This window comes from Podarcis pityusensis (genome assembly GCF_964106645.2).
Source record: "Podarcis pityusensis genome assembly, chromosome: 2".
NCBI lineage: Eukaryota > Metazoa > Chordata > Lepidosauria > Squamata > Lacertidae > Podarcis > Podarcis pityusensis.
Genome location: NC_138029.1, coordinates 90,977,016 through 91,003,264, shown reverse-complemented (window position 1 = coordinate 91,003,264; position 26,249 = coordinate 90,977,016). Strand labels below are relative to the sequence as shown.

At 42.0% G+C, this 26,249-nt stretch overlaps 1 protein-coding gene across 2 annotated transcripts; it reads right to left on the bottom strand.

Annotated features, from left to right (window-relative positions):
- On the bottom strand, positions 1-26,249 carry OXTR (oxytocin receptor). Of its 2 annotated transcripts, none has more exons than XM_080995852.1 (3): positions 25,903-26,249; positions 17,046-18,324; positions 1-4,258 (listed from the first exon to the last, which is right to left on the bottom strand). In XM_080995852.1, the coding sequence occupies exons 2-3, from the start codon at positions 17,962-17,964 to the stop codon at positions 4,011-4,013; spliced, it is 1,167 nt and encodes a 388-aa protein (XP_080851978.1). In that variant the 5' UTR covers positions 17,965-18,324; positions 25,903-26,249; the 3' UTR covers positions 1-4,010. The 2 variants fall into 2 exon arrangements, with proteins under 2 accessions (XP_080851978.1, XP_080851977.1); XM_080995851.1 differs by lacking the exon at positions 25,903-26,249 and adding an exon at positions 18,683-18,875.

Here is a 26,249-nt window from a genome sequence, read left to right as displayed (position 1 = left end):
ACTGTTTCAATAAATACAAAAATGAGTGCTTGTTTAATAAGGCATGGCATAATGTATGCTTGGTGCATTACGGTTTTATATTTACAGATGCTTTGCCGTTTGTTTTTTCTTGGGTTTCCATCCATTTCTTTTATTTGCCATGTTTTCAAATTAAAGAACACAACCAAATCTTCACATAAAATCATTTTTTCTTTAAAGTACTTGCATGAGTTACACAGCAATGAAGTTATAGCCACGTAATATTTATCAAATTTATCTACAATGAAATAAGTCTCGACCTTAAGTAAAGCTTTTTAGAACAATGTGTTGGATGGATCCCGAGATGGATCCCGAGAACTGCTGTCAGGAAGGAAGTCCACAGACTGTCCCTTTCCTTCCTCCCCCCCTATAGAGAGCAGTAGGAGGACCTTCCTGAACAGCATGGAATGGGGCGGAGCTCCACCCAAGGTGTCTGTGCCTGATTTTGGCCAATCCTCTTTCCTACTCCATCCCATGCCATTCAGAAAGGTTCCCCAGTTGTCAGGAGACACTTTACAGGCCAGCAGCAGAAGAGAGGAATGAATGAATGAATGAATGAATGAATGAATGAACGAACGAACGAACGAACGAACGAATGAATAGAAAAGGCCCCTTCTGCTAGCTTCTTTCTGTGGCTTGCTGCTCATGGTTCTCAGTATCCAACCCATAGCTTTAATTTTGCAAACATTTAAGCTCTTGAATTGCTTTAAGATCTCCCACTGAAATTGATGGACCAACTTCCACATTTAATAAGGATTCTCAGGATACTTTTTTTAAAAACAACAACAACAACATCAGAATGTAAGACTAGGCCTGAAAATTGTTACTGCTATTAATGGTATTCAGTGGAATTACTCCTGAATGACACCGCTGATTTTCCTGACTCGTAGTGGTATTCTCACATTGATGAAGCTCTGAAAAAGACAGGGAATTTCTTGCCAATCTATCCAATGCATTTTGTCAAGCAAATGAGCACTTATAGGCTCAGACCTTATGCAATATTCATACAGATTTCCATTCACTAAGAGAAAGGTTGAAAGGTTAAAAGAAAAATGTCTGAATCAAATCCTACTGATTTGATAACCCAAAGCTGCAGTACTTTGGAGCCAGCCAGCCAGTCAGCCAGCCAGCCAGCCAGCCAGCGTTCACATCTGTTTTGAAGCATTGCTGGGGTTCTCCTTTCAGACAAGATAATTAGGCTCGTTGCTATTAACATGATTTAATTTTAAAATGTCTATCCTACTCCCATCCTTTTGGCTCATTTACAATGCAAAAATGAAAAGCTGCTCAAATGCAGATTAAAAACAACAATTAAGATATCCTCAGATTTATCCCCAGCCACTAAAGATGCAATCCTAAAACTAGGGAGCAAGCCCCATTAAACACCGTGGGATTAAATCCGAGTAGATGGCATAGAATTGTAATGTAAAAGGCTCTTTGCCTTAAAGTGGCAGAACTAAATGGATGCAAGCAGTGGAAACATGTGATATGGATACTGCAGGACTGCAGGTGGAGAATCTCTAGAAGTGAATCCAGTTTGGATGGAAAATCCTCCTTTGCAGTTTTGAAGGATGCTCAGATATTCTTTGAATATTCTCTGAATGTTGTTTTTGGCATCCAGTTATATTTTACCTTCTCTGGGGGGAGGGACAGAGGAAGTGCAACCATGTTTGTGGCTTCTGTTGGATCTCTCAGTGGCTTTTGATACCACACTGACCATGGTATCCTCATGGACTTTCTCTGCAAGTTTGTGGTTGGAGGCACTGTTCTGTAGTGGTTTTGCTTCTACTTACAGGGCCTGTCCCAAAGAATTGCATTGGGGCACTAAGTGCCTACACCCTGGCAGTTCAGTTGTGGGGTGCTGCAAGGCACTATGTTATCCCAAAAGGCTATTTAACATTTGTAGGAAGCTGCTTGGAACAGTCATAAGGAGAACTGGGCTCAGTGCCATCAGTGTGCCAGCCAACTCTATTGTTCAATTAAATCTGAGTCGGGAGAGGCAGTGGAGCAGCTGAACCAGTGCCTGTATGCAGTGGTGGGCTGGATGAGGATGAATAAACCAAAGCTCTGTTAAGAGAGAGAGACTGCAGGTGAATAGCCCCCAGCTCCTAGAATTGAGGACTTTGACTGTTCTAGATGAGGCTGTAAAGGTAAAGGGACCCCTGACCATTAGGTCCAGTTGCGGACAACTCTGGGGTTGCGGCGCTCATCTCGCTTTATTGGCCGAGGGAGCCGGCTGTACTCAATCTGAAAGAACTGGTAAACAGTTCTTGGAGCCATAGTTGTCCATGGAATCCCAGGGGGCAAAAACCACCTACCAATCAGTGTTGGCTATCTTTTCTTGGGTTGGCAAAGATACGTTGGCTACTGTGATTCATGCATTGGTAACCTCATGTTTAGACTATTGCAATGTACACAGTGTAGGGCTTCTCTTATGGCTGGTATGGAGTCTGTGGCTACTGCAGAAGGCCACAATCCACGCAGTGAGTGGTGGCCCTTACCAGATACATATCATACCTGTACTATAGAACCTGCACTGGCTGCCTATTAGCCACCAAGCCAGGGCTATTTACTTATAAAGCCCCCAACAACTCTGGAACAGATTTACCCAGATTTTCCTTCCACTGCCTGGCAAGGGCATTAAGATATATATATATATTTTTTTTTTAAAGGGAACCTGGTTAGCCTGGTCACAGTCTGATGACCGTCAGTTTGTTGGGACTGCAGTGGTGAGCTTTTTCACTAGTAGCACTGATGTTGAAGAATTAATTTTCTGCTGAAATATAAGAGGCCCCATCTGCATTGGCATTCTAACAGCTTTTGAAGATGCATCAGTTTATGTTGATTTCTTAACCTGAGTGTCCTGTTCTTAACTGTGTATTTTAATTATGAATATTTATATCTTAACAGTTTGTATAACTTGCTTTTAAACTTTGTGAACTGCTTAGAAGCTTCCCCCCCTCCCTTTTTGGCATTAAGTGGTATATATATAAATACAAAATAAATAATATTCAATATCTTGGTAGTCGATATCTTGCAGTCTGTGATTGTCGGCATGCAATGGCGTTTAGTGATGAGACAATGCTGGCAACTGGTGAGATGCGTCTCCACTACAAATCCTGGGGCAGCCATTTTGCTTTTATTTTGCTGCAGTTATTTCTTTTTGGAAGTCTGTGAGCAATGGGGTGTTATCATGCCCCTATCACTTCCAGGAATCATTTGGTTTCAAGCTTCTCCAAGTGGCAATTACTTGTCTTTATTTTTTAAAAATAATAATAATAATAATAATAATAATAATAATAATAAAGGTAGCTCCCTTGCTCAGACCACCAAATCAAAAAAGGTCTTAATTCTGCATTGATTTTTTATTTTTTTAAAAAGATACACATTAACATTGAAATGCAATGGGGCAAACTGCTCTTTGGGGGCATGAATAAATGGCATGGAGCATTTTTAGGCCGATCAACCCATCTCTGTCTGAAAGTTCATTTTGTGGTGGGCATTTCCACATTTGATCTCACCCCCTGGCCTGAAAAGTTAATATGGGGCAGGGAGATAGTTATTCTATTGCAAGTGTAGTTTGTCTCCTAAAACGCCTCCACTTCTATCTGATCCATGCTGTAATAGTGTTCAAAGAGGAGCTGTCCTCCACTTTGTACCTGTGGGCAGATGTTGCCTTATGGCTTCAATGACTTGTGGAGTCCATTGTGTCTTTTAAAAATACAGCACTAAAACCTTGAGCTATCCGTTCTGTGAACTACTATTATGCTATAGCTGTCTTTCTGCTATCCTGCTCCTTAAATAGTGAGTACCCTGCACATCATACACACATTTTAATATATTTTATGTAATATATTATATATATGTATATATGTATTTACATCCAAACACTCCTGTATACCTCTATTTCATATTTTTAAGTATGTACACGCTAAGGCCAGTCTGCCCATCTCGTTGTGGCACAGTTCTTGGAGGACTTGGGTTTCTTCTCCTCACGCTGTGGACGGCTGAGTGAAGCTCCTCTGACTGGAGCTTTTGAGGCTCAAGACGAAGGTGGAGGAGTTGCTTTTCCTGCTAACGCTCAGGTCACATCCTTGCCGAGATTTTAAGTACCGAGAGGAGCAGCAGAGGAAGCGACGCAAGAGGTCATGGAAAAGGTGGCCTGTGAAAAGCATGTAGATCCAGGGGTTACAGCAGCTGTTCAGACTTGCCAGGAGGGTGGTGATGATGAACGCCACTTCTGTAGGGGAGAAAGGCATGACAGGTAAACAAACAGTGTGCAGTTCTATGAAGTTTTAGCTACAGCATGATTTGCTGGGGGGAAAGGGCCCATATTCTCACTATCATGCCAGGAGGGTCAGAAACAAATTGGAAGGTGTTATAAATGCCCGGCTTTGGCCCTCCTTCAGCCCAGCACGTCCTATGGTACTTCAGTGACATTACAGAATTGGAAAGCAAGAAAATATGATATGATCCTGGGTGAGTGACTAGAACATGGTAACTGTGTAGAAGAGGTAAACCATTTGGCAGCACCAGGAGATCCACCTCAGATGGCAACTTTTGACATACATACATTGAAAGAGCAATAAACTATCATTCACTAAAATCCTGCCCAAGTGCTCCGTGTTAAATCAACACACAAAGGGGAAGTGAGGCTGCACACCAACCCCTACATTATGTGCACTGAGTCACCCCCCCCCACTGCATCTCCACGTACAGGGCAAAGGTATTCAAGGAGAAGGCATCTATGCCCAAAGCTGTGAATGCAAAAGCTTTCATGAGACCTGATTGCAGGTGGTTCCAGGTCGCGTGGAAGCCTAAGTCCCCATCACTACAGATGCTGCATGATTCTAAAAATTAGAAAGTAGAAAAATCCATTGCTACTACTGAGAGAAAAATCAGCCAGTTACCATGTCATTTTTAGGCATAGATTTCTCCAACGTTTCACTCAGCAGAAAGCTCAAATCTTTTTCAGATTCTGACAGTTGGACTATAAAAGCAACTCCAAAATCTGATTTACTTTGAACTAGGGATGAAATTCGATTCAGTTTGCATTTAAGGCAAGTCAATCCAATTTGCACTTCCTGAAATGATATGTGAGCCAAAGCACAACTTTCTTTCAAAATTCGCACTTACCTGAATTTTGTGATACGGTTCTCCAACCAAATAATGTTTACAAAAATGCATATACTAGGGTAAAATGTGATTAATAAAATGTGAGTGAAAATAACCCACTGAGAGAGCATTCTGTGTAAAGTAAAATGAAGCCTCCCCATCATCGCCCTACTCTTTGCTTTCAGGAAATTGGAGGTCAGGTTTTGGCACTGCACTAATCATACTAAACTTTTACAACTGTGTTTGTACTGTCTCATAGGATTTATGGCCTATTCTTTTGTTTGTGCTGCTGTAAAAGTGTTACTGAAAAGTAGTTACAATATGATTGCTTTCAACTGTTTAATGTTCAAGGAAATAATGCCTGTAAGAATCACTCCCTTTGCATGCTAGATGGAAAAAATGGAAAAGGCTGGAGGAACTTTCCCATTCGTTAACTATGCTTCAAAATTACCAGACATTTTGGCAACTCATGAATTAGTTGCACTTTCTGTGAGGTCTGATTTGGCAGGGTCCAGTCTTACTCAAAAAGCATAACTGGGGACATTGAGATCAATGTCAACTTTCAGACTGCTGAGAGTCTGAGGGCCCTGCACCTACCTCTCTCCACCAGGCCCAGGGCAGGGCCTAGGGCTGCTGCTGCCCAACAGAGAGTACTATTTACGTTCTTTTAAACTGCTTTTTAATTGTGCTTTTAATCTTTTTTACAAAATTAAAATTCTTTTTACCTGTTTTTATGTGTTTTGGGGAGGTTGTTTGGCTGTTTCTGTTTATATTTTGATTATGTATTTTGTGTTTTTATAATGTAATTTTATCTTGTGAACCACCCTGAGACCTGTGGGTATAGGGCGGCATATAAATGTAATGAAGTAATATAATAATAATAATTAATAATTAATAATAATAATTCTATCAGTCTCAGTTTTCTTTTAGGTGTCAATATTACACAAGGCCCGTCGTGCACCACAGCCACCTGTGACAACATAACAAAGTATTTAAAAATAACAGGAAAGGTTGTTTATATAACACACTCACTGCCCCCCCCCAAAAAGACAGTATAATTTGCAACACTGAACAGCTGGATCAGTCCAATGGCCAATCTAGTCCATCATCCTGTTCTCACAGTGTCAACCAGATGCCCAGGACCAGCCAACCCGTGAGGCAAGGTGAGACAAGTCAACCCAATTTGCACTTTCTGAAACAATATGCAAACCAAGGCACAGCTTTCTTTCAAAATTTGCACTTATTTGGGAAAGAGGTGGATTTGCCCTGCCAGACCTTAAACTGTACTATGAATCAGCAGCTTTTTGCTGGTTGAAAGAATGGCTACTTCTTGAAAACACTGACATTTTGGACCTAGAAGGTTTTAATAATGTATTTGGATGGCATGCATATTTATGGTATGATAAGGTCAAAGCACATAAAGCATTTAAAAACCACATTGTCAGAAAGCGCTGTTTAATGTTTGGATAAGATATAAGGATTTGCTAGAAAATTAAACCCCAAGGTGGCTGTCACCAATGGAAGCGAAAGCCTTGAAAAAGGTCAATATGGAGGTCAAATGGCCGAAATATTGGGAAATTTTGGAACAAGACGGAGATAGACTGAAATTGCAGAGTTTTGAAAAACTAAAAAACAAAGTGCGAGACTGGCTTCATTATTATCAGATAATGGAGGTATTTAAATTGGACAGGAAAATTGGCTTCCAGGTGGAAAGATCCAAATTAGAAACAGAATTGTTAGAACCCAAGACTAAGAATTTGTCAAGAATGTATAACTTGCTGCTGAAATGGAATACTCAAGATGAAACGGTAAAATCGGCTATGATTAAATGGGCACAGGACGTTGGCCATAACATTATGTTTGCTGACTGGGAACAGTTATGGACCACAGGTATGAAATTTACAGCATGTAATGCCTTAAGAGAGAATATTATGAAAATGATATACAGGTGGTACATAACCCCAGTCAAGCTTGCAAAAATCTATCACTTGCCCGATAACAAATGTTGGAAATGTAAAGAAACTGAAGGTACATTTTTTCACCTTTGGTGGACGTGCCCAAAGATTAAGGCTTTCTGGGAAATGATATATAATGAATTTAAAAAGGTATTTAAGTATACCTTCCCTAAGAAACCAGAGGCCTTTCTCCTGGGCATAGTCGGCCAAATGGTGTTAAAAAAGGATAGAACTTTCTTTATGTATGCAACAACAGCAGCAAGAATACTCATCGCAAAGTATTGGAAGACACAAGAACTTCCCACGCTGGAGGAATGGCAGATGAAACTTATGGACTATATGGAATTGGCGGAAATGACTGGTAGAATCCGTGACCAGGGAGAAGAGTCGATGGAGGAAGACTGGAAGAAATTCAAAGACTATCTTCAGAAACATTGTAAAATTAAAGAATGTTAAAGTGATGTTGGATTGAAAATAAGTGGTTTCCAGCTGCACAGGTTAAAGTTAATGATAAAGATTAAAGATCAAGATTAAAGATGTTTAAAGAAATGGAAATTTGATATTAAAAGGGAAAATTTTAAGGTTATATGATATTAAGATCAAGGATTAGGTTTAAAAAAAAAAGTTGAAGTTATATATTTTAACATTTTATTAAATTAAAGATTGGGATTAAAAAAGTGGAAAAGAAACTGCTGGACAAATAATGTGGATTGGAATACAAAAGAGGGAGGTATGAGGAAGTCCAGAAAATAAGTAATTTAAAAATGGAAATGGAAAAGAGAGTTTGTTTTTAATTGTTATATTTTTTGTCTTATATTGTTGAGTTTTGTATTGTTTTTTCTGTGTGTTGTTTTTTTTGTTTAAAACTTTAATAAAAATTATTAAAAAAACAAAACAAAACAAAATTTGCACTTATCTGAATTTTGTGATACAGTTCTCCAACCAAATGATGTTCACTAAAATGCATATACTTGGTTAAAGTGTGGATAATAATAACTATACAGTATTTGGCAGCAGGATCCGGCCTCCAAGGACAGCGTCAGCTGCTGCCGCTGCTACTGCCATGGTGACAGCAATGGCTGCAGCGTGATCCCTGGAGGCCAGACCTGCCAATGCTGCCTCTTGGTGAATAAGAGGCACTGCTGTTCTTCTCCCACCCCCAGGGAGGAAATAGTGAGGGCTGCCTCTGGGGTCTCCTGGGGTCTGCACATGCCTGGCTGGATTCAGAGTGGGTCCCTCCCCCCCCCCCCGTGATGGCCTTTGAGTCCCACTTCAACTGTCGGGTAAGGTTGATTTGATTCCCTCCTTTTCTACCAGTGTAGATTTTCAGTCACTCACTCCTCCCGGGTTGCAGGCGACACCATTTTGCAGTTCACCTCAGGTGCCAAAATGTCTTGGGCCAGCTCTGCAGATGCCTGCGGGAAGCCTGCAAGCATTCTGCTCGCTTGTGAATCCCAGCAACTGGGTTTCCAGAGGCACAATGCCCCTGGAGTGGAGGTTGCCCATTCATTTGCCTCAACTGAATCTTTGTCAGTAGCAACACTGTGCTTTGGATTCTACAGGCTGATCTGTGAGAGGCTGCCAAGCAAATGGCCATCCTGTTTGGACAGGAGGCTAAGCCAGATGGGTTGTGTTTGCTTACCCTTCTAGTGCTGCCGTTTAATATCCTAACTGATTGCCTCAGGCATACCCTTACAACAGCTAGACATGCCAGGGCCATGGTCCTGCTTGCTTGAAAATGTTTTCGTTTTGTTTTTAAAGGTGACCCATATTCATTGTTGAATAAATCCCTTCAGATGCCCTATATCTGCCAAGAAAGAGGTATGTTGAGCTCATGTGGGGTCTTGCCTTTGAAGTGTAATAAATCACAAAGCAAACAATGGTTTTAGCTATTGCTAGCAAAATGCCTTGAGTGGTATGTGTTCGTGTGAACAGAGGGCTTGCATATTACAGGGATCTTTGGGTATCTGGGCCTGTGCAATGCATTGCACATGCATGCATGTACAGTGGTACCTCGGGTTACATACGCTTCAGGTTACAGACTCTGCTAACCCAGAAATAGTGCTTCAGGTTAAGAACTTTGCTTCAGGATGATAACAGAAATCGCGCGGCGGCAGCAGCAGGAGTTCCCATTAGCTAAAGTGGTGCTTCAGGTTAAGAACAGTTTCAGGTTAAGAACAGACCTCGGGAATGAATTAAGTACTTAACGCGAGGTACCACTGTACTTCTCTCTCTCTCTCTCTCTCTCTCTCTCTCTCTCTCTCACACACACACACACACACACACACACACAAAAACCCCTTTAAGTGAAGATTGAGTCACCTAGCAGCATGCATGAAAGGCAGGTTTTTCTTTAGGTCCTTTATCTTTGCCAATGAGTGTGAATGCAATCTTTCCTTTCACATGGGAGAAAAGAAACAGGCTTATTTCTTCTGTCCATGGCAACTCCATTCACTAAAAGTCATATATATAGTCCTGCCTCTTCTTAGTCACATGAGTCTGACATTAGAGTGCCTGGAATTAACTTAGATAGATGTATATTAATATAACAGTGACCCATAAGAGGAAAGGTTTTCATTCCCATTGTTGCTTGGTCCACTACAAATGGTCAGAGACTGCTCATGCATTTTCATTAGACTTGCAATAATATCTAATTTATTCAATATGAGTTGTGTAACTAAGAAAAATAGCACAATGTCCTGACAAACACAATGTTATGGGTCCAAGGCAAGATTCATATCCGGCAAGCTCCTTTTACAAAGGTTTACATAGGTTTTATAGTAAATGTAGTAGGTTAGGTTTCTTCATATATAAATAAAATGTAAGACTGTCATTATGCAGCCCCAATTAAAACATTTGTTGTGCTGCATCACAATCCTGGATTTGCATGAAGTCAGGGGAGGGGAGCAAAAGAGGAGGCAGCTTGCGCAACAGCAGTGGCCATGGTATTAGAGCAAAAAGGGATGAGCATTGAGAGGGGGAAAGTGGTGGTTTAAAACAACAGCTGAAGTTTGAATAAAGCAGGGGATGAAATGAACTGAGAGGGGAAATGGTGGTTTAAACAATGGCAGAGGTTTGAGTATAGTACTATGTAATATTTGAGGGTTCCACATTCTTAATCTCTCTCACATGAGGTAGCTGACAAATGGAAAACAGAAAAGTTTCAGTACAGTGAGAAGGGCAATACACTGAAAGGGAAAAAAGTGGCTGTTTTAAACAGCAGCAGAAGTTTGAGTAAAGCGGGGGTGGAGGAATACAGAGGAAAACTCTGGTTCAAGCAACAACAAAGGTTTGAATAAAGCAGGCCACACACAGTTGCGCTGTCTCTTCTATTTAGTAACTGATAAACTGTGTGTGCAATTTTTTTCTGTGTTACTGTACATTAAGTTTTCATATAGGCTAAGATACCCACAAGCTTTTTTTTTTTCATTTAAAGGTATTTCATGTGCAAATAGACTTATTGAAAGATACATGTTTTAAGTTAAATTGTTAGCTTTTAATTACATCCTTGCATGTGAACCAGTACATATGTAAATATAAATGTTTATTATGTTATAGAATCATAGAATTGTAGATTTGGAAGGGACCCGGAGGGTTCTAGTTTCATTGCTCTTTCTGTTGGGATACTACATTTTTTAATTTATTTTTTGGTAAGCTGGGGACTTCTAAAATTTGACATAGCTTGGGGTCTAACCATGTCCTAATCGTTCTCTGGATAGCAGGATGAGCTTGGCTATCCACATTGTGTCTGTGATGTATAGAGACACCCACATGTATGTGTGAGGTTGGGTCAAAGGTTATTGCAGGCTACAGCGTGGTGGTGGTGGGGAAAGCAATCTGAAATGTTTAGACAAAAAGCTATTATGTTTGAAAGAGTCCAGGGGGGAAAGGTATCAAGACTTCTGACGCACATTTGTTAATATAGGGGCACAACAACTCTGCCCAGAAAAGCTCTTTACAGCTCTACATCTGGAGGCTGGAAGATAAACATTTTGCTCATTAGGAAACTTTTCATCGTGCTGCTTTCTCAAATGGGTTTTTGTATTCCAAACGCCTGACCCAGCCATGCCTCTGTTAATCAGAGTGCTTCGCTTGGTGGATTGTTAGCTTTTGCACTTTACATACACCTTTCCAACTGAATGCATATCAGCCTCTGACAAGCGCTGTAATGAAAGTTATTGCGTGATCCTAATCTTGTTGTCTCTGTTGAAAATGTCACCGCGTGCCATGTGACTTACTGGTAAATCTGTGGGATTTAGTCCACAGTTCAGACGGCAGTCTTAGGGATCTTTCTTCTTGACCGTTTCGCCTCTCTGTGTTAATTCCTTGAATGATTCATATTCTTGTAATATGGATTTAAGTACTGGTAATTATAACGGATCAGATTGCAAACTTGCAACAGAAAGCAAAACAATAGCTATCGACTGTGTTGGGTTTCCATATGGCAGGGGTACATCAAAGGGCACTGCGTCCATGCCCCCAACCCCTTTCTTCCGGAGTACAATAGCCATAACCACTGGATTGTTCCCAGTACAATTTTTCTAGAAAAAGAGGTGCCAGAACTTCCAATGAACACCTCCCTTATTCTCGTATAATGGCAATGGTGCCCACCTGAGAGGTGCCAGAATTGATCACCTTCTCTCTACTGGGTTTTGTATTCGCTGGAATGAGTCAGGCTCATTGATGTTCCTCTCCCCTGCCCTCTCTTCAGTTATAAGGAACTCTAAAGCATCACTGTCAATAGTTGTATCTCTCCCCCAGCTGTTATTTATCTGTTCTATCAGGGAGGAGAAAGAGGCATGTCTTCTCTGGCTATAGATTTACCTCTCAGCCATTTTCCAACAGCAAGCCCTGCTAACCAGGGCCCTGGTCCAGCATCCACACTGGAGAGGAACACAGTGGGCAGTGGGGTGGTCCATGCCATCCATTCACAAAGCACATAATAAACACATTCTTATAACCATTGCCTGTTGAAATATCCTCCCCTCTTGCAAAAAAAATTAGAAACACAGCCTTTGGAATTCCAGTTAATGGCTTTGCAAGTACAGGCAAAATACAGGATCAACAACAACCTCAGCTTACTCTGCACACAATGTGGGTTATTTTGATGCACTGAAGGAACAACTCACCACCACCACATAATACATCACGTCTCTAGACAAACAGCCATAGTAGAGTAATACCTTTATTAGGACCAAGTCAAATGTCACAAAGTAGTGCGCAAGCTTTCAAGTTTTCTGGAACTCTTTTTAAGGATGGAAGACTGACAGTTAAGAAAACTGCAAGCAAGCAGAGATGGGGAGGGTGGGGAGCATGGGGAAGAAAACTGGGCATGATGTAAAAGCCGCAGACTCCGTATATAAATAAATTAACTCTGTGTATCTTAATTATATTATGTCTCGCTAGGCGCAAAACAGATTTCAAGATGCAACTACGACTACCAGGACAAAGAAACAATAGTGGTTGTTTCCCTACTTTAAATCATTTCCCATTGAAAATGCAAATGCCAGCAGTCACTTGGATCAACACTAAACAAAGCACACATGTCTTTAGTGAAGTAAAGAGCAGATAGTCCCCGAAAGCTAATTTTAGGTAGTTTCACTAGCTAAATTGTCAATAGAATTTGGTAGTATTATCTAGTGTTTGGTCCAGGGCATGGAGCCCCTGAAAGCTAAGTTCATTCTTTAGGTGATCATCTTCTTAGATACTTTTCCTGAATGAGTAAATTCTATATCCTCTAAAACACACAAAAGTTGTAGGTAGTATCAGTTGATCCTAAAAATTGTATGTAACTATTTTATATATGTTTTTGTTACATTGCTTTAGTTTTTTGGGGTTTTTTCCCCAGTGCACCAACCAAGCCATCTATGATTTTTGTGGTCCAGAAAGCACCTAAAAAATAAGCCACAAATGTGGCTTTTACTCACCATCAGTTTTCAACAGAATAGGAACTGCTAAAGAGCACTTGTCAGGAAAGTCTAATGAGCAATTAAGTTTCATGAAAGTTCCAAAGGCTCCCGAGTGCAGTATTGTTAATGTCTCTCCTTTTAGGTTATAGCTGAAATGACAGATCATAAAATGTCTGTCAACATCTGGATTCTAGTTTGCCAGGAGGTTCTCCCTGCTTCTAAGCTTCTCTAAGCAGCAAAATTCTCCATGGGTGTCTTGGCTCTCACTAAACTGTGTAATGTAGACAAGTATGGTTACCAGATTAGGAAAGATCAGGATTGAACACTAGTATCCTTCATAAAACTGTCACGGGAGCAAACTCTTGCCTTGACCTACAGCTGTGAGTCATCAGATGGTGAGTAAACAAGTTAACGCATGTGTGAACCAGCCCCAGATTTATGAACTTATCCCCTGTTTCAGTTCTAGAGGGAACTAGCTAGAACAACAGGCTGCCACTCAGGACCAAACGAAGTCTCTAGGTTGCCACTCACTCATTCCAATATATTTTGCGCAAGCACACAGTGATGCCTCGGTCCATTGTTTTGAAATAACTCTTCTGAAAGTGGCATTGGTCCTTCATGTGCCTTAAGGATGACAAAAGCAAGGAGTTCCTTGCCCTTGATTTGTTCCCTGTATAAGGCCAACCACAAGATGAAGAGACCCCATTTTCCTTGCCCTGCACCCTTGTTAACTTCTGGAATAATTGGTAAAACATTTCAAGGAAACATTTAGCTTAGGACTCTGTTAGAATTTTTGGCTAACAAAACACCTTATCAGAGATAAGGAAACTTCATGGGGGTGGGGGAAGCAACATTGCTCAAAAGGTGACATATAATACCAGGAAGTGTTTAATTCCTTTTATCACTCCTATTCCCAATTGAATTTGTTCCACACTTTTCATTTTACTGTTATCTCTGGTGAGAGATAAGTGGTTTCTCTGCACTCCTCAATTCTCACTCCTCTTTGCCACCTACTGTTTCCTCTCTAGTCCATGCTTTCTATGCTCTGTCACCTTTTGCAGATAAAGTTGTGGTTGTCAATTTCTGTTTTTGCTAGCGGAGGTGCAAAAAGTTTTCAAACAATGCTCTTGGTAAAGAATAAGACAAAGGTCCCTCTGGTTCACTTAGCAGTGTATGCACACAATGATAATCGTTTCAGACATCCTGACAAAAACCTTTCAGTCCTCCTGTGATGCTTGAAAGAAACAGACCAGATATTGGAAACATTTGTTGCTATTTACAAGAAGCATTTGGTTCCCTGAAAGTATTAACAGGTATTAGCAGGTTGTAGCAATCTGGTTCTCGTTTCCTCAGGCATACAGCTAAGGACTGGGATCTCCCCAATCATGACAAGGCATGCTGTGGGGATAGAGCTTGCTGATCTGAAGGAGCTAAGGCTATAATTGTCACAGAAGCCCCACCCAACAAACATAGTCTGTGTTATGCAAGTACTTGGGTTGAACAACTGCTCCAGGACGGCCTGTGCTTTGGCTGGCCAATGGCTTATACCAGTTGGAGAAAAGAAGTGTCTTTTGGTAGTGACTCAAGACCCTGTGAAAATATTTTACAGATTATGTTTCCACATTTTTCTTCACTGCATGTTTTGCAATGTTAAAGCCCTGCTGGGGTTCTTTCACCGAAGAGTACTTGCCCCAAAATTGGGTTTTGGCTTCCAGGATAACAACAAGCAGAAGGTGCTTGATTCCTGGATATAGTTTTAGAAGTATGTAGCAGGAAAGAAAGGCTAGAGAATATCTTGCTTCAATACCTGGTACTCAGACATAGGCACTGATATTTATTTCATTGCATTCATATCACGCTCTTCCCCTGAGTAGGCTTTGGGCAAAGAGAAAGTCTCTTGGCAAAAGTGTCCCTTTCTCAGCTTCATGGGCTAAGGGATGAATCTGGGTTTTTCACACCCAAACCTATCATTCTAGTCACCCGCAGCGCATCGGCTCTCAGTTCAAATAAGCAAGTAGCGCATGTATCGTCTCCCCCACAAGGGGGGGGGGAATCAACTGGGGAAAAGATTTGAATGGGGAAATGGTTAGAGGAGAAAGTGTTAAGCAAGACTCTACTCTGCTACTGCTCCATTTACTTGCAGTATCCTGGTGATACTTGTTGTTGAAAAGAAAAAGAAGAAAAGGGGGGGAGTTGGACTAGACACGCAAGGGATTCCTGGCTTAAGAAACCAAGTTTAGACCACAGGAGCTAGGTGTATATGATATTATGGCTGTCAACGTGACATCAATTATGAAAACTTAAAATAACAGAACTGGAAGATACCTTACAGGTCTCTTAGTACAGATAGGGACAGCTAACTAGCATCCAGTCTTACCTAGCTCTCATCATCCCCAGCAAATCTTAGTGTTAAATCATTTGTCTATATTCACTTGCAAGGAAATTATTCCCCACCCCCTGAGTTTTAACAGGTGGATATTTTTTTTAGGGGGTGTGTGTGTGCATATAATGCCTTGGAAATGTCCGACTGTGTGCTCTAGGTACGTAACTCCAAATCCCTCATTCCTAACTGACACTGATTTTGGAGCAGTTCTTGATGTCCCATTAAGGGGTTCAGGTTGGGAAGCAGAATATGCTTTTGACCCCCTGTATGATCACTCTTGAACCCAAAGGAGCCCCCCCCCCATGCCTTTACATGGGAGCATCAGGGTTTGAAGTGATGTGAGGCAAGATGTGAGTTCTGTCTGTGGGGTTTAATCATTCACACACATAAGTTGCCGCTTGATCAAACGACAAGCACACATGTGTGGTAGTTGATAGCCTTGAGTAGCTTTTCTACAGAGTGTTGTTGTTGTTTTTCTTCTTCTGTGTGCTGCTGGTGGATAAATGCTACATGGCTAAGAATTCTGAAAGGTAGCCTTAACCCATTTAGAGAGAGGTGAGTGTTTCCTATTGCAATGAGTGTCTTCCCTCATAGCTCTAATCCTGAACCAAGCCCCCGGGGTGAGGTCCACTGACCCCCTCACTAATGTGCTCATTAGCTTTTGGCAGTGGTTTTCAGAGGAACAACCTGGAACCTCCAGGCTTTGTGTACATAAAGTTCCTCCCTGACACAGAGGGAAAAATTAAGATTTGGAGAGGGAGGATCAAAGACACTCAGTAACTGACACCCTATCTATATGCTAAGAGATCACTTATGCCAACCTTTGTGGGCAGATGAGAGGCAGCTTTTACAAGCAAAAGGAAACTGGAGCAACCACTAGTTTCAGTAAAGGAACCCAATCGCTGTCATTTTGTCATTGCTCAAGAAGACGCACCTGGTCATCTCAGTTCACAGCACGGGAGACACCTCCTTGTCAGCCCTCCATTCAGCTTTTAAACTCGTCAGTCACTGACAAGCTGGCCACCCATTCACAAAATTCTTTTTATCATTTGGTCTCACTTCAGCGTGAACTCAGTCTCTTTGTGAATCCACCAGTATTTTCTTATGAATACCAGTGTTTTCTTATGATCATTTTATATTGCTTTATGGAAACCATTTACCCTTGTTTAAAAAAACACAAACTAATAAAGAAGCCCATAATATATTAGAGATCTATAAATGCATTCTTCCCCTTCCTGCTGCTCATTCTTTCTTCACATGCCTTACTATCCTGCTCCCCATTTTCAAAACATCCAAGTCCCTCATTTGGGCAGGCAAGGCAGTGAGGGAGAGAGGTACCATGTAACATACCCAAGGTCACATAAAGAATGGCCAAGGTCTCCCAGGGTTACATCTCAACCTTCTCCACCCCATCATCACCCTGCAAGTAAGCAAGCTGGTCTTCTTGCCATGCCGTCTTAACATGTCTCGATTTATTTTATTGATTTATTGTTGCTGAAATACCTCTTGCATATCTTATTTCACATTGCACTGCAGATCAGCTGGTTTGATAATGAGCTCAACTGAGATACCTCTATTTTTAAAAAAGAAATTATTGGGTGGCAATTCTCTATACTCATTGCACACAGCTTGTATAGGCAAGGAAAGGAGGAGAGAAGACTGTACCTTCTTTTGGAGCATTTTCGTCCCACGCAATCCACATCTGCACAATGAAAAAAGGAGTCCAGCACATAATGAAAGCTAAGACTATGATGAAGGTCATTTTGACAGTCCGGATCTTGGCTTTGGAAATGAGTTTGACACTGCTGACCCTGGAGAGGGTGCCTCTATGGGGATTCCTAGAGGTCAAGTTCACATTGGTCTCATGAAGGGTCTTTAGCTTCACATTCTGCCAAATCTTGAAGCTGATCAAGCCATAGCAGATGGTCAGCATGACCACAGGGATAATGTACACAGTCAAGGTTATCCAGGTGATGTAAGCTTTAGGTCCCCAGGGCTGGATGAAATTTGCCCAGCAATCGAACACCCCATTATCCACATCCTGCATGGAAAATATTTGGAGTTGTGGGATGCTAAACAGAAGGCACACCATCCAAGTGAGGAGGACAGACAACCGGTCAGACCTCCTACGTAAGGACCTCAAAGGCTGGCAGATGGCCAAGCACCGATCCAGGGACATCAGCAAGAGCATGTAAGTGGAAGCAAACATCCCCACCACCTGCAGGTATTTGATCAACTTGCAGAGGTAATCTGGCCCAATGAACCTGAAGGTGATGTCCCAGATGAGCTGAGGCAAAACCTGGAAGATGGCCACCACCAGGTCAGCGATGCTCAGGTGCTTCATGAAGAAGTACATGCGGGAGTGCTTGTGGCGGGTCGTGTGGATAGCCGCCAGCACACACAGGTTTCCAGTCAGGGCAAGGAAGAAGATGAGGCAGAGCACGGCCACCTCCACCTTGGCAACGTTCTCATTCCGCTTCACGTGAGTTCTGTTGCTTTGGGACGTCTGGTTCTCCACACTGGAATTGCTCAAGGAGCAGTTGTAGATCCACGGGTCACTTGCAAACAAGCAGAGAGTATCCATGGCTGACTGCTTCCCATCCAGTGCCTTTTGCTAGATTGATCTGAGGCTGGGAGCCTTTCTCTGTGAGCTGCAGTCCCCTTCACAGCTCTCCCTTCCTTGGGACCAGGCCTTTCAGTTCTGCTTTCCTTTTTCTGCAACGCCCCTTTGCTCCCATTTGGTCTTTTCTTTCCTAGATGTATCTCCACTTCGCTCCCTTTGGGTCATTCACTAGTGTTTGCACATGGAGAAGAGTTGTGAGTGGCTTTTCCCTCTCTGCAGGCTTAGCTGCCCTGGGGAAAGTCTGGGGCTGAAAAGGTCCAAGCAGCCAGCTCTGTCTTTCTGTTACCTTCAAAATTACTCGACCCTCTTCCTCCTGGGCTCCTAAAGCAGTCACAGAAAAAGCAAGGAAATGTGTTTTTACCAGAAATCAGAATCACCATCCCTGCTGTCCTCTCAGTGCTGGACCCTTCCCAGAATGCTGCTGTATTACTAGGGCACTCATTCAATCTCAGGACCGTTTCAGTTTGTTTCAATGGATTGCTCCAGTTTACTTTAATGCAACAATGAGCCATTGGCTCATTGGTTCACAGAGTCCCTTTGGAGCTGCGGTGTTTATTCCAACATATCACTACATGCAGATCAAGGGAGAGAATAAATAAATAAAAACTACACACTTGCACATATTATCTGTTGTTGCTAAACACGACTTTCCTATTTGCAAAGAAATCCTGTTTCTTACCTTTAACTCATTCCTTTCTTTTAGAAACTCATTGGCTGTAGAGTTCTTTTCTCCATTTAAAATGTAGTATTTCCAGCTACCCTTCTCCAGATGAGATGATCCAAGGATTTCAGGTGAGTGTTTAATCCCTGTGACACATCCAGCTGCTCCACAAGTTTGCTCTCAAATGAATCCAGGAGGACAGAGTGGAGGGAGGGGGGTGGAGGAGGAGCGGAGGCTGCAGTCAGCCCTTCAGAGTCATTCATGGGCAAAATATACTGCTACTGTCTAAACACTGCGGAGATCTGTTTTTCCATTAGGTGGCGGAATAGGCCACCGCTTCGCTCTCATTTGCAGCGAGGGACTAAAAGCTCAGGAGAGACAGGATTGAGATTCCACTCAACAAGGACCACTTTCCAAATTAGTTTTAGATGTGCACAGCTACACACAGCTGTGTCTTAAGAGGCATGGAAAAATGCAAAGCCAGAACCCAAAGAACAGCAAAATCTGATCTATGAGTCCAGATTGGGGGGGGGGGGGACAGCTACCTTTTGCTAACACCTCTCCACACAAATCCCCACTGTTCCTTTGCTGCATGCAAGACCAGCCCAAGATGTTTTGCTGCCTGAGGCAGAACAGCAATTGGGTACACCACCAACTGACATCTATAATATCCAAGACTCGCTAGGCTATTTTGGTGCTTGAGGCAGAAATAGACATAAGCACCTCTCCCTGAGAGCAAAAACAAGCAAACAAACCACAATAATAATTGACAATTTCCTGGCCTTTCATGAAGCTCATCTGCAGCTGTTGGAAGTGACTACTGTACTCTGCCTACTGGCAAAGCCAGCTCTAGGACAAATAGTGAGGTGGCATGCTGCTCACCCACCCAAAATGGAGGAGTTAAAAATTCCATTGGCCTGAGGCAAAGCTCTTGCACTTCCCTGGACCACTGTGTGAAAACAGTGAGCAAAGATCTGAGGAGAAGATAAGTGACTGCACCTTCCAGGTAAAGATCAATTTCATTACATAAACAGAAACCACACTTTACATTTCCAAAGACTGGAAGTGATTATTACTACTATTGTTCTTATTATTAATTACCTGTCCTTAACCCTAAGGTCCCAGGCAGGGCTTTTTTTCAGCCAGAACTCACTGGAACTCAGTACTGACACCTCTCAGGTAGACACCATTGCCATTATAAGAGAACATGGGAGGTGAGTGAGTTCTGGCACCTCTTTTCCTAGAAAAATAGCACTGGTCAAAGGGCAGTTTAGAGCAAATAAAACACAGTTTTAAAAGTTGTTTTTTGTGTGTTTTTTAGAACTGACACTCACAAAAAAAGGTGGAACCCACAAATATACATATAAAGTGTCAAGAGCCAGGGTAAAGAGGTGTGGCACTTCACACATTATCTCCTCAGAGGCAAGATATAATTATTTGAACAGTGAGAGGTATGAGGACAGGCCTTGCGGATGCCTGAAGGAGTCGATGTCTCTGAGTGACACTTTTCTGGCTTTGTCAGAAAGCTCACAAAATTGAGTAATCTGCCTCACAACCTTTGCTAGTCCTGGTGACAGTGTTTGCTTAAACAGCTGTCACACCAAATCCCCCAAAGATCTTTTTAAACTCCGTGGAGTTTAAGAAGCCTGCTTTTTTAGCTTTTTGCCCGGGGGGGGGAGTACAGCTGTGCTGTGAGAAGAATCTCGGGTGCATTTGGGTACATTGTGCATTCCTCTGAGTCACAACAGTCATTTCCCAATTTACCTCTCTGGCTCTTCCCAATATTCTTCTGCACTAAATGCTTCTGAGTTTTCCCTGGGTATCTCTTCTCCCACCCTTAATTATTTAATTTAGGCAGGAATCCTTCCCCCTCCAATTTAACTGAAAAGCATACAGTACATGTTTTGGTTCAGCCGCACCTCCTGTCTTTCCCCTATTTCTTTGTTAACAAGGAGATAGTTTCATCCCGGTAGCTTGAAAAGTGGGGTGGGGGGGATATGGGTGCTCTTTGAAGTGAATAGATTAGATGTTGATTTCTTGTAGTAACAATTTAGTTGTGTGGTAAAAGCTTTGGGGGAGAGCCCCATCTGTTAGGCTGGATTGGAGCTGCAGTTTAATTACTCTCCTTTTGTGTTGACAATCAGACTACATAAAAGAATGTCAGGCGCTAATGAAAAATGGCTTTGCTGTTTACAGCATTTACTGACAAGAGAGAGACAAGGGACAGGATCCAGCTCTTAGGGGTTTATATGCTGTTTAGAAGAGTCCAAATGCCTTCAAGTGTTTTGTGACAGGTGAGGGATGGGGGGAGACCGACAACTTCAAAGGAAATTTGAATTCTATATTGACTTCCCTGCAAAAATCCTAAAGTTGTAACCCCAACCCCTAATTTTTTCTTTCTGAATAAATTATGAAAGCAATTTTGCATTTGTATGCTCCTTCACTTCTTATTTTCATCTCTGGTTTTATGTGATGCAATGGGGAAGAGGCGGTAGGACATACAGATCAGTCCAGGGTGATATTCAAAGAGACTTCAGACTGGTACCCATGATAAGTGAAGCAGGAGTTCCCACCAGCCCACGGAAATTCCCCTCCAGATTCTTAGTAGTTTTGAAGTTTTTATTTGCAGACACTTATTTGTTTACTAACTTGGAAGCTGGATCAAATAGATTCAGCAGAATCCATCTAAACTTTTGGAACAACCTTAGGGGCTTTTGAAATGTATAAGAGCTCTCTAAGCATCCTCACAGCTGAGCTTCCTGTGAGCAACCAGATTCTGTTATTCAAATCCCCTATTATTTAGGGGCTTCAGATGCACCTCTACACACACACACACACACACACACACACACACTGAAAGAATGCACTGAAGGGGATATGGAGTCCTGTGAACAATCTCTATCACTTGCTGCAGATGTGTGCAGTAGCCTCAGGGAGGGAGGCTACTAGACCAAATGGCCTTGCAACTTGTTTCATGGGCTATTTTAGTTCACGAGGGGGACGGTTCATCTGATCTTCCTTATTGTGAAGGCATTTTGGTGTCACACATGCCTTTCACAAACTATTTGTATGCTGACAATGATACTTCTACATTTGGACATTTTTTCCTCAGAGAACAGAATTCCTTCACCAGAATATTAATGAAACACTGACCAACAATCAACTAGCACTCATTTTCTCGATTTAAATCAACAGTGGATGCAAGACGTCACTTCATTTATTCATTTATTATTCTGCTGTTCATTTATTTTTTGCTCCAAATGTTGTTCCTCACGCCTCGCACACATTCCATGGACTGCCTACTCCAATTAAACGTACAATAAAAGCATTTTATCCAGTGGGCCTTAAATAAGCAGTTTGAGACTGTTCTTTTCAAGGAAAGAGACTGATAGTCAAGCAAGATGTGGCTTTGGGAAGAAAGCTATGCCTCTGGTATTGTCCCCCCCCCTCCCCAAACCTGTGGTTAGCATGCGCAGCAAAGAAACATTCCCAGCTGTCAGCTAAAAACAAGGCTAGAGATTAGGCCTCCTCCCATGAAGCCTTTTGTGTTTTGGTTAAAGGTGAACCCAAATCACCACAGCCGCCATTTCTCTACTCCAGTCCTCCTCCAGTAGCTTTGCTTTTTTAAAAAATCTGTAAATTACATAACTACAGCAATGCTGCATTATCAGAATATATCATTCTAGGTGGATGAGCCAGCGTTTGTCCCAAGCGATGGCAGTGGCAGTGGCAGCTGTAACAGAGCATCCCACTATGTTTATGACTGGTTGCATTACTTTCAGGTTAATGAAATGTTTAAAAAAGACATCAAAAAAAATGGTTATGCAGAAAAAGACTCAAAGTTTCAAACAGACATAATAAACAATGATTGTAAACCTTTATCAAAAATGTATAAGATATTGTTGGAATGGTATACGAAAGATGAAGAAGTTAAATTGGTAATGATACATTGGGCCAAGGACTTTGGTTACAATATACAGTTTGATGATTGGGAAATATTATGGAAAGAAAATTTAAAATTTACTGCATGTACGGCGTTAAAGGAAAATGTCGTGAAAATGTTTTATAGATGGTACATCACACCGGTAAAATTAGCAAAAATGTTTAAGACATGTAATAAGTGTTGGAAATGTAAAGAAAAAGAAGGAACGTTTTATCATATGTGGTGGGATTGTAAGAAAGTGAAAAGTTTCTGGGAGATGATATATAATGAATTGAAAAAGATGTTAAAATACACATTTGTAAAGAAACCAGAAGCTTTTCTTTTAGGGATTACAGGAAAGGAAATAAGGAGAAAGGATTGTAATTTTCCAATACGCAGTTACAGCAGCAAGAATTTTATTGGCCCAGAAATGGAAGCAAGAGGAAATACAGGCGATAGAAGAATGGAGAATGAAACTGACAGATTATGCGGAACTGGACAAACTAACTGGGAAAATTAGATATCTGCGAGACCAAAAGTTCATCGAAGACTGGGGAAAGTTTGTAGAATATTTAAAAATGTATGTGATGTGCAAACAACGCTAGTGGGGTTTCAAGAAACACTGTGAAAACTGAGGTGTATTGCCAAAAAGAAATAGAAGGGGGCGGGAGGACAAACTGCAATACAAATAAAGGGAATGTGTAATTGAGAGGTAAATATGGATGATTACCAGAGAAGCTGAAGGAAGTCCAAAAAGAGATAATTTGTGAAAATTTGGATAAAATTGTATAATTGTGTTGAAAATTAATAAAAATTTATGTAACAGAGCATCCCATTGCCTCAGCATGGCCACCGCTGCCAGCCTCTTACCTTGAGTAGCTTGTAGTGGCTGCTGGAAAGTGGGCAAAGAGGAGAGACTGCCCCCACTGAGGCCCAGCCCTGTGTGATGTGTTGGCTCTGAGGGGCAGGCAGAGGGCAGGGCTGCCATGGGTGGGAAGAAAGGGGGAGCAGAGCAGAGAGCAAGGAGTCTTGATTTAAAACAAAAAACTTTGTGCGTCCCTGTCTACTTATGCCCCTTTCTAAAATTTACAAAGAACAAAATAAAATAAAACCAGGATTAAGGGTTATTCTCAGGACAGTGGAGGGTGTGTATTTTTGTGTTCTGTTGCTGTGGTGGTAGTGGCACACGCCTTTTCTCTGGTAGGAAATGCTTTGTGTGGAGGCTGTGGGGCACCAAAAAAGGGAGGTCAATGAGGGCCAGCTGTGGGGAGTGAGAACTCCTGCAGGGGTGACAGAAACACAAGTGCTGAAGGGGCAACATCGCCTCCAACATTCCTCAGGTGAAAATGTCCCTATTTTCATCTGAGGAATGTTGGAGAGTATGTATGTGTGTGAGTGTGTGCCCACCCGCTGTCAGGGACTGTGCAGAGGAGGAATGGTGGAGACTGCCTCCCCATCCTGACCCTTCCAGGGAGGAGGAAGAGGAAGACAGTATAGAGTTACAACGGGGGTTTGAGGGAGGTTGCGACTCAGAGGCAGTTGAGGGGGGAAGTTGGGAAATCATGGGAGAGCCAGAGCAACAGCTGGCTGACATGTTGTCACTAGAAAGCATTCCAGACCCTCCATCTCCCAGAACCCGGCAAGCCTTAGAAGTAGGAGAGCAAAGAGCTTGAAGACAGAGGGCACTTAGTGGCACCCATAGAGGAGATGATGATGATGATGAAAGAGGAAGTGGGAGAGAAGGGGGGTGGAAATGCACTCGGGACAACGCCATTATCCAAGAGGCAGTGTTCTATAGTCTCTCTTTGTAAAGTTTGAAATGAAAAAGGACTGTAAGAAACTTTTTCTTGTCTTTATACTTTCCTGGGCAACCAGCCAGAAGCTGCTGACAACACCTTGACACCACCATTATCTCCACTTTTGGGCAAGATTGTGCTGATTTTTTGGTGAGATCTTCCCCAAATGGATGCGATCTTACACCAAATCAGCACTGGTTGAGGTGGTACTTCTCCACCACTAGTGGAGGTGACAGGTCAGGCAGGGCACCTGTGGGTATGCCTCCTTGGGGGCTTCTGCCGCCTGAAGCAGAGGTTTCACCCTGCCTGATAGCAGGGCCAGCTCTGGGAACAGGATAAAGACTTTTTCCATAATAGGCTAGTTTCCTAAGAGAGCAATCCTGTACATGTTTTTTTCTCAAAAGTAAATCCTGTTAAGTTCAAATGGAGCTTAGGTATTTAAGCAGTTTAAGAGACAATGGCAAAGAATTTAAACATGTGGTCCTACAGCTGCAGTCTGAAGTGGTAGGATCTCAGTTTGAACAAGTGGTATAGTCCCCAAAGAGCCACACAACGTTTTTTATTCTGAACATGCTGTTTTATCTTTGCAAATTTTCTCTCTCTACTGAAATGCATGGATAATAATAATAATAATAATAATAATAATAATAATAATAATAATATTATAATATTTGTACCCCTCCCGTCTGGCTGGGTTTCCCCAGCCACTCTGGGCAGCTTCCAACAAAGACAAAAAATACACTAAAATGTTACACATTAAAAACTTCCCTGAACAGGGCTGCCTTCAGATGTCTTCTGAATGTCAGGTAGTTATTTATCTCTTTGACAGCTGATGGGAGGGCATTCCACACGGCGGGCACCACTACCGAGAACGCCCCTCAGGTAGTTAACTAAATTTTATGCAGAGTAGACCTACTGAACTTAATGAGCAAGCTAGGGCCATTAATCCCAATGGAATTCCAATGTATTTTTTTTTGGCAAAATCTCAAAAAAGAGAAGTTTTTGAGCTATTCTAAAGGAAATATGCCAAAATCTACACTACCAACATGGGTTGCCATATGTCTGGATTTTCCTGGGCATTTCAGAGATTTCCGCCCAGACACAGTTTCCGACAGCCAAATCCTGGCTATGTCTTGGAAATTCTGGACATATGGCAACCCTACATTAAAGTGTTTATGCTCACAGCTGCCTGCTAGATGAAGTTAATTGTGCTTCCAAACATAGTTGTGCTGGGGCTCTCTGCTTGTTCTTCATATTCAGCCCATGCTTGACATACTCCATCCAGTGCACTGGCAGTGAAACTTAGTTACTCACTTCTCTCCTCTTTCTGCCATGCTACTCCTTGGTAGAATAAAAACCCATCCATCATGCAAAAAAGAAAAGGAGAGAAACAACAGGTTCAGAACAAAGCGTGCAATTTGAGTCAGTTTCTACGAATTGGCACTGATCTGCATACAGACTGATACAAATAACCCGAACTGTACCAACATAGACATTTGCATTTCATTTGCGTATCTTACCTTTGGCATCACGTGATTCATTGCTTCCACAGGCAACCTGCAAATTACCATACAGTTCCTTGTTTCCAAAGGTAAAAGTTAGAAGCCAACCAGCTTCTCTTGACCTTGCCTGACTGCCCTCTGCTACAGATTTTGTATTATTTTCTCCACTCCCAAGGTACATTACACTGCAGCACACATTCAAAGCAGGAGGCTGGATGTGACAGCTCCAGATCACTTTAGCCCCGTGATTCTATGTTTAGCAACACTCACCTTCCTGCTTATAGCATCACATTCTGGTGTGAAGTGAACGACCTGCCTGCCTCTCTTTAGGTTGTCATTCATGGAGTTACGCTGTTCAGTCTGAT

What these genes read in the sequence shown, in the direction of transcription:
- OXTR (XM_080995852.1), bottom strand. Translation starts at nt 17,964, where the DNA reads ATGGATACTCTCTGCTTGTTTGCAAGTGACCCGTGGATCTACAACTGC. An exon ending in CGAAAATGCTCCAAAAGAAG is followed by an intron (nt 4,259 to 17,045) that starts GTACAGTCTTCT and finishes TCTCCCCTACAG; the next exon opens with AAGTGGCGTTCATCATCACC.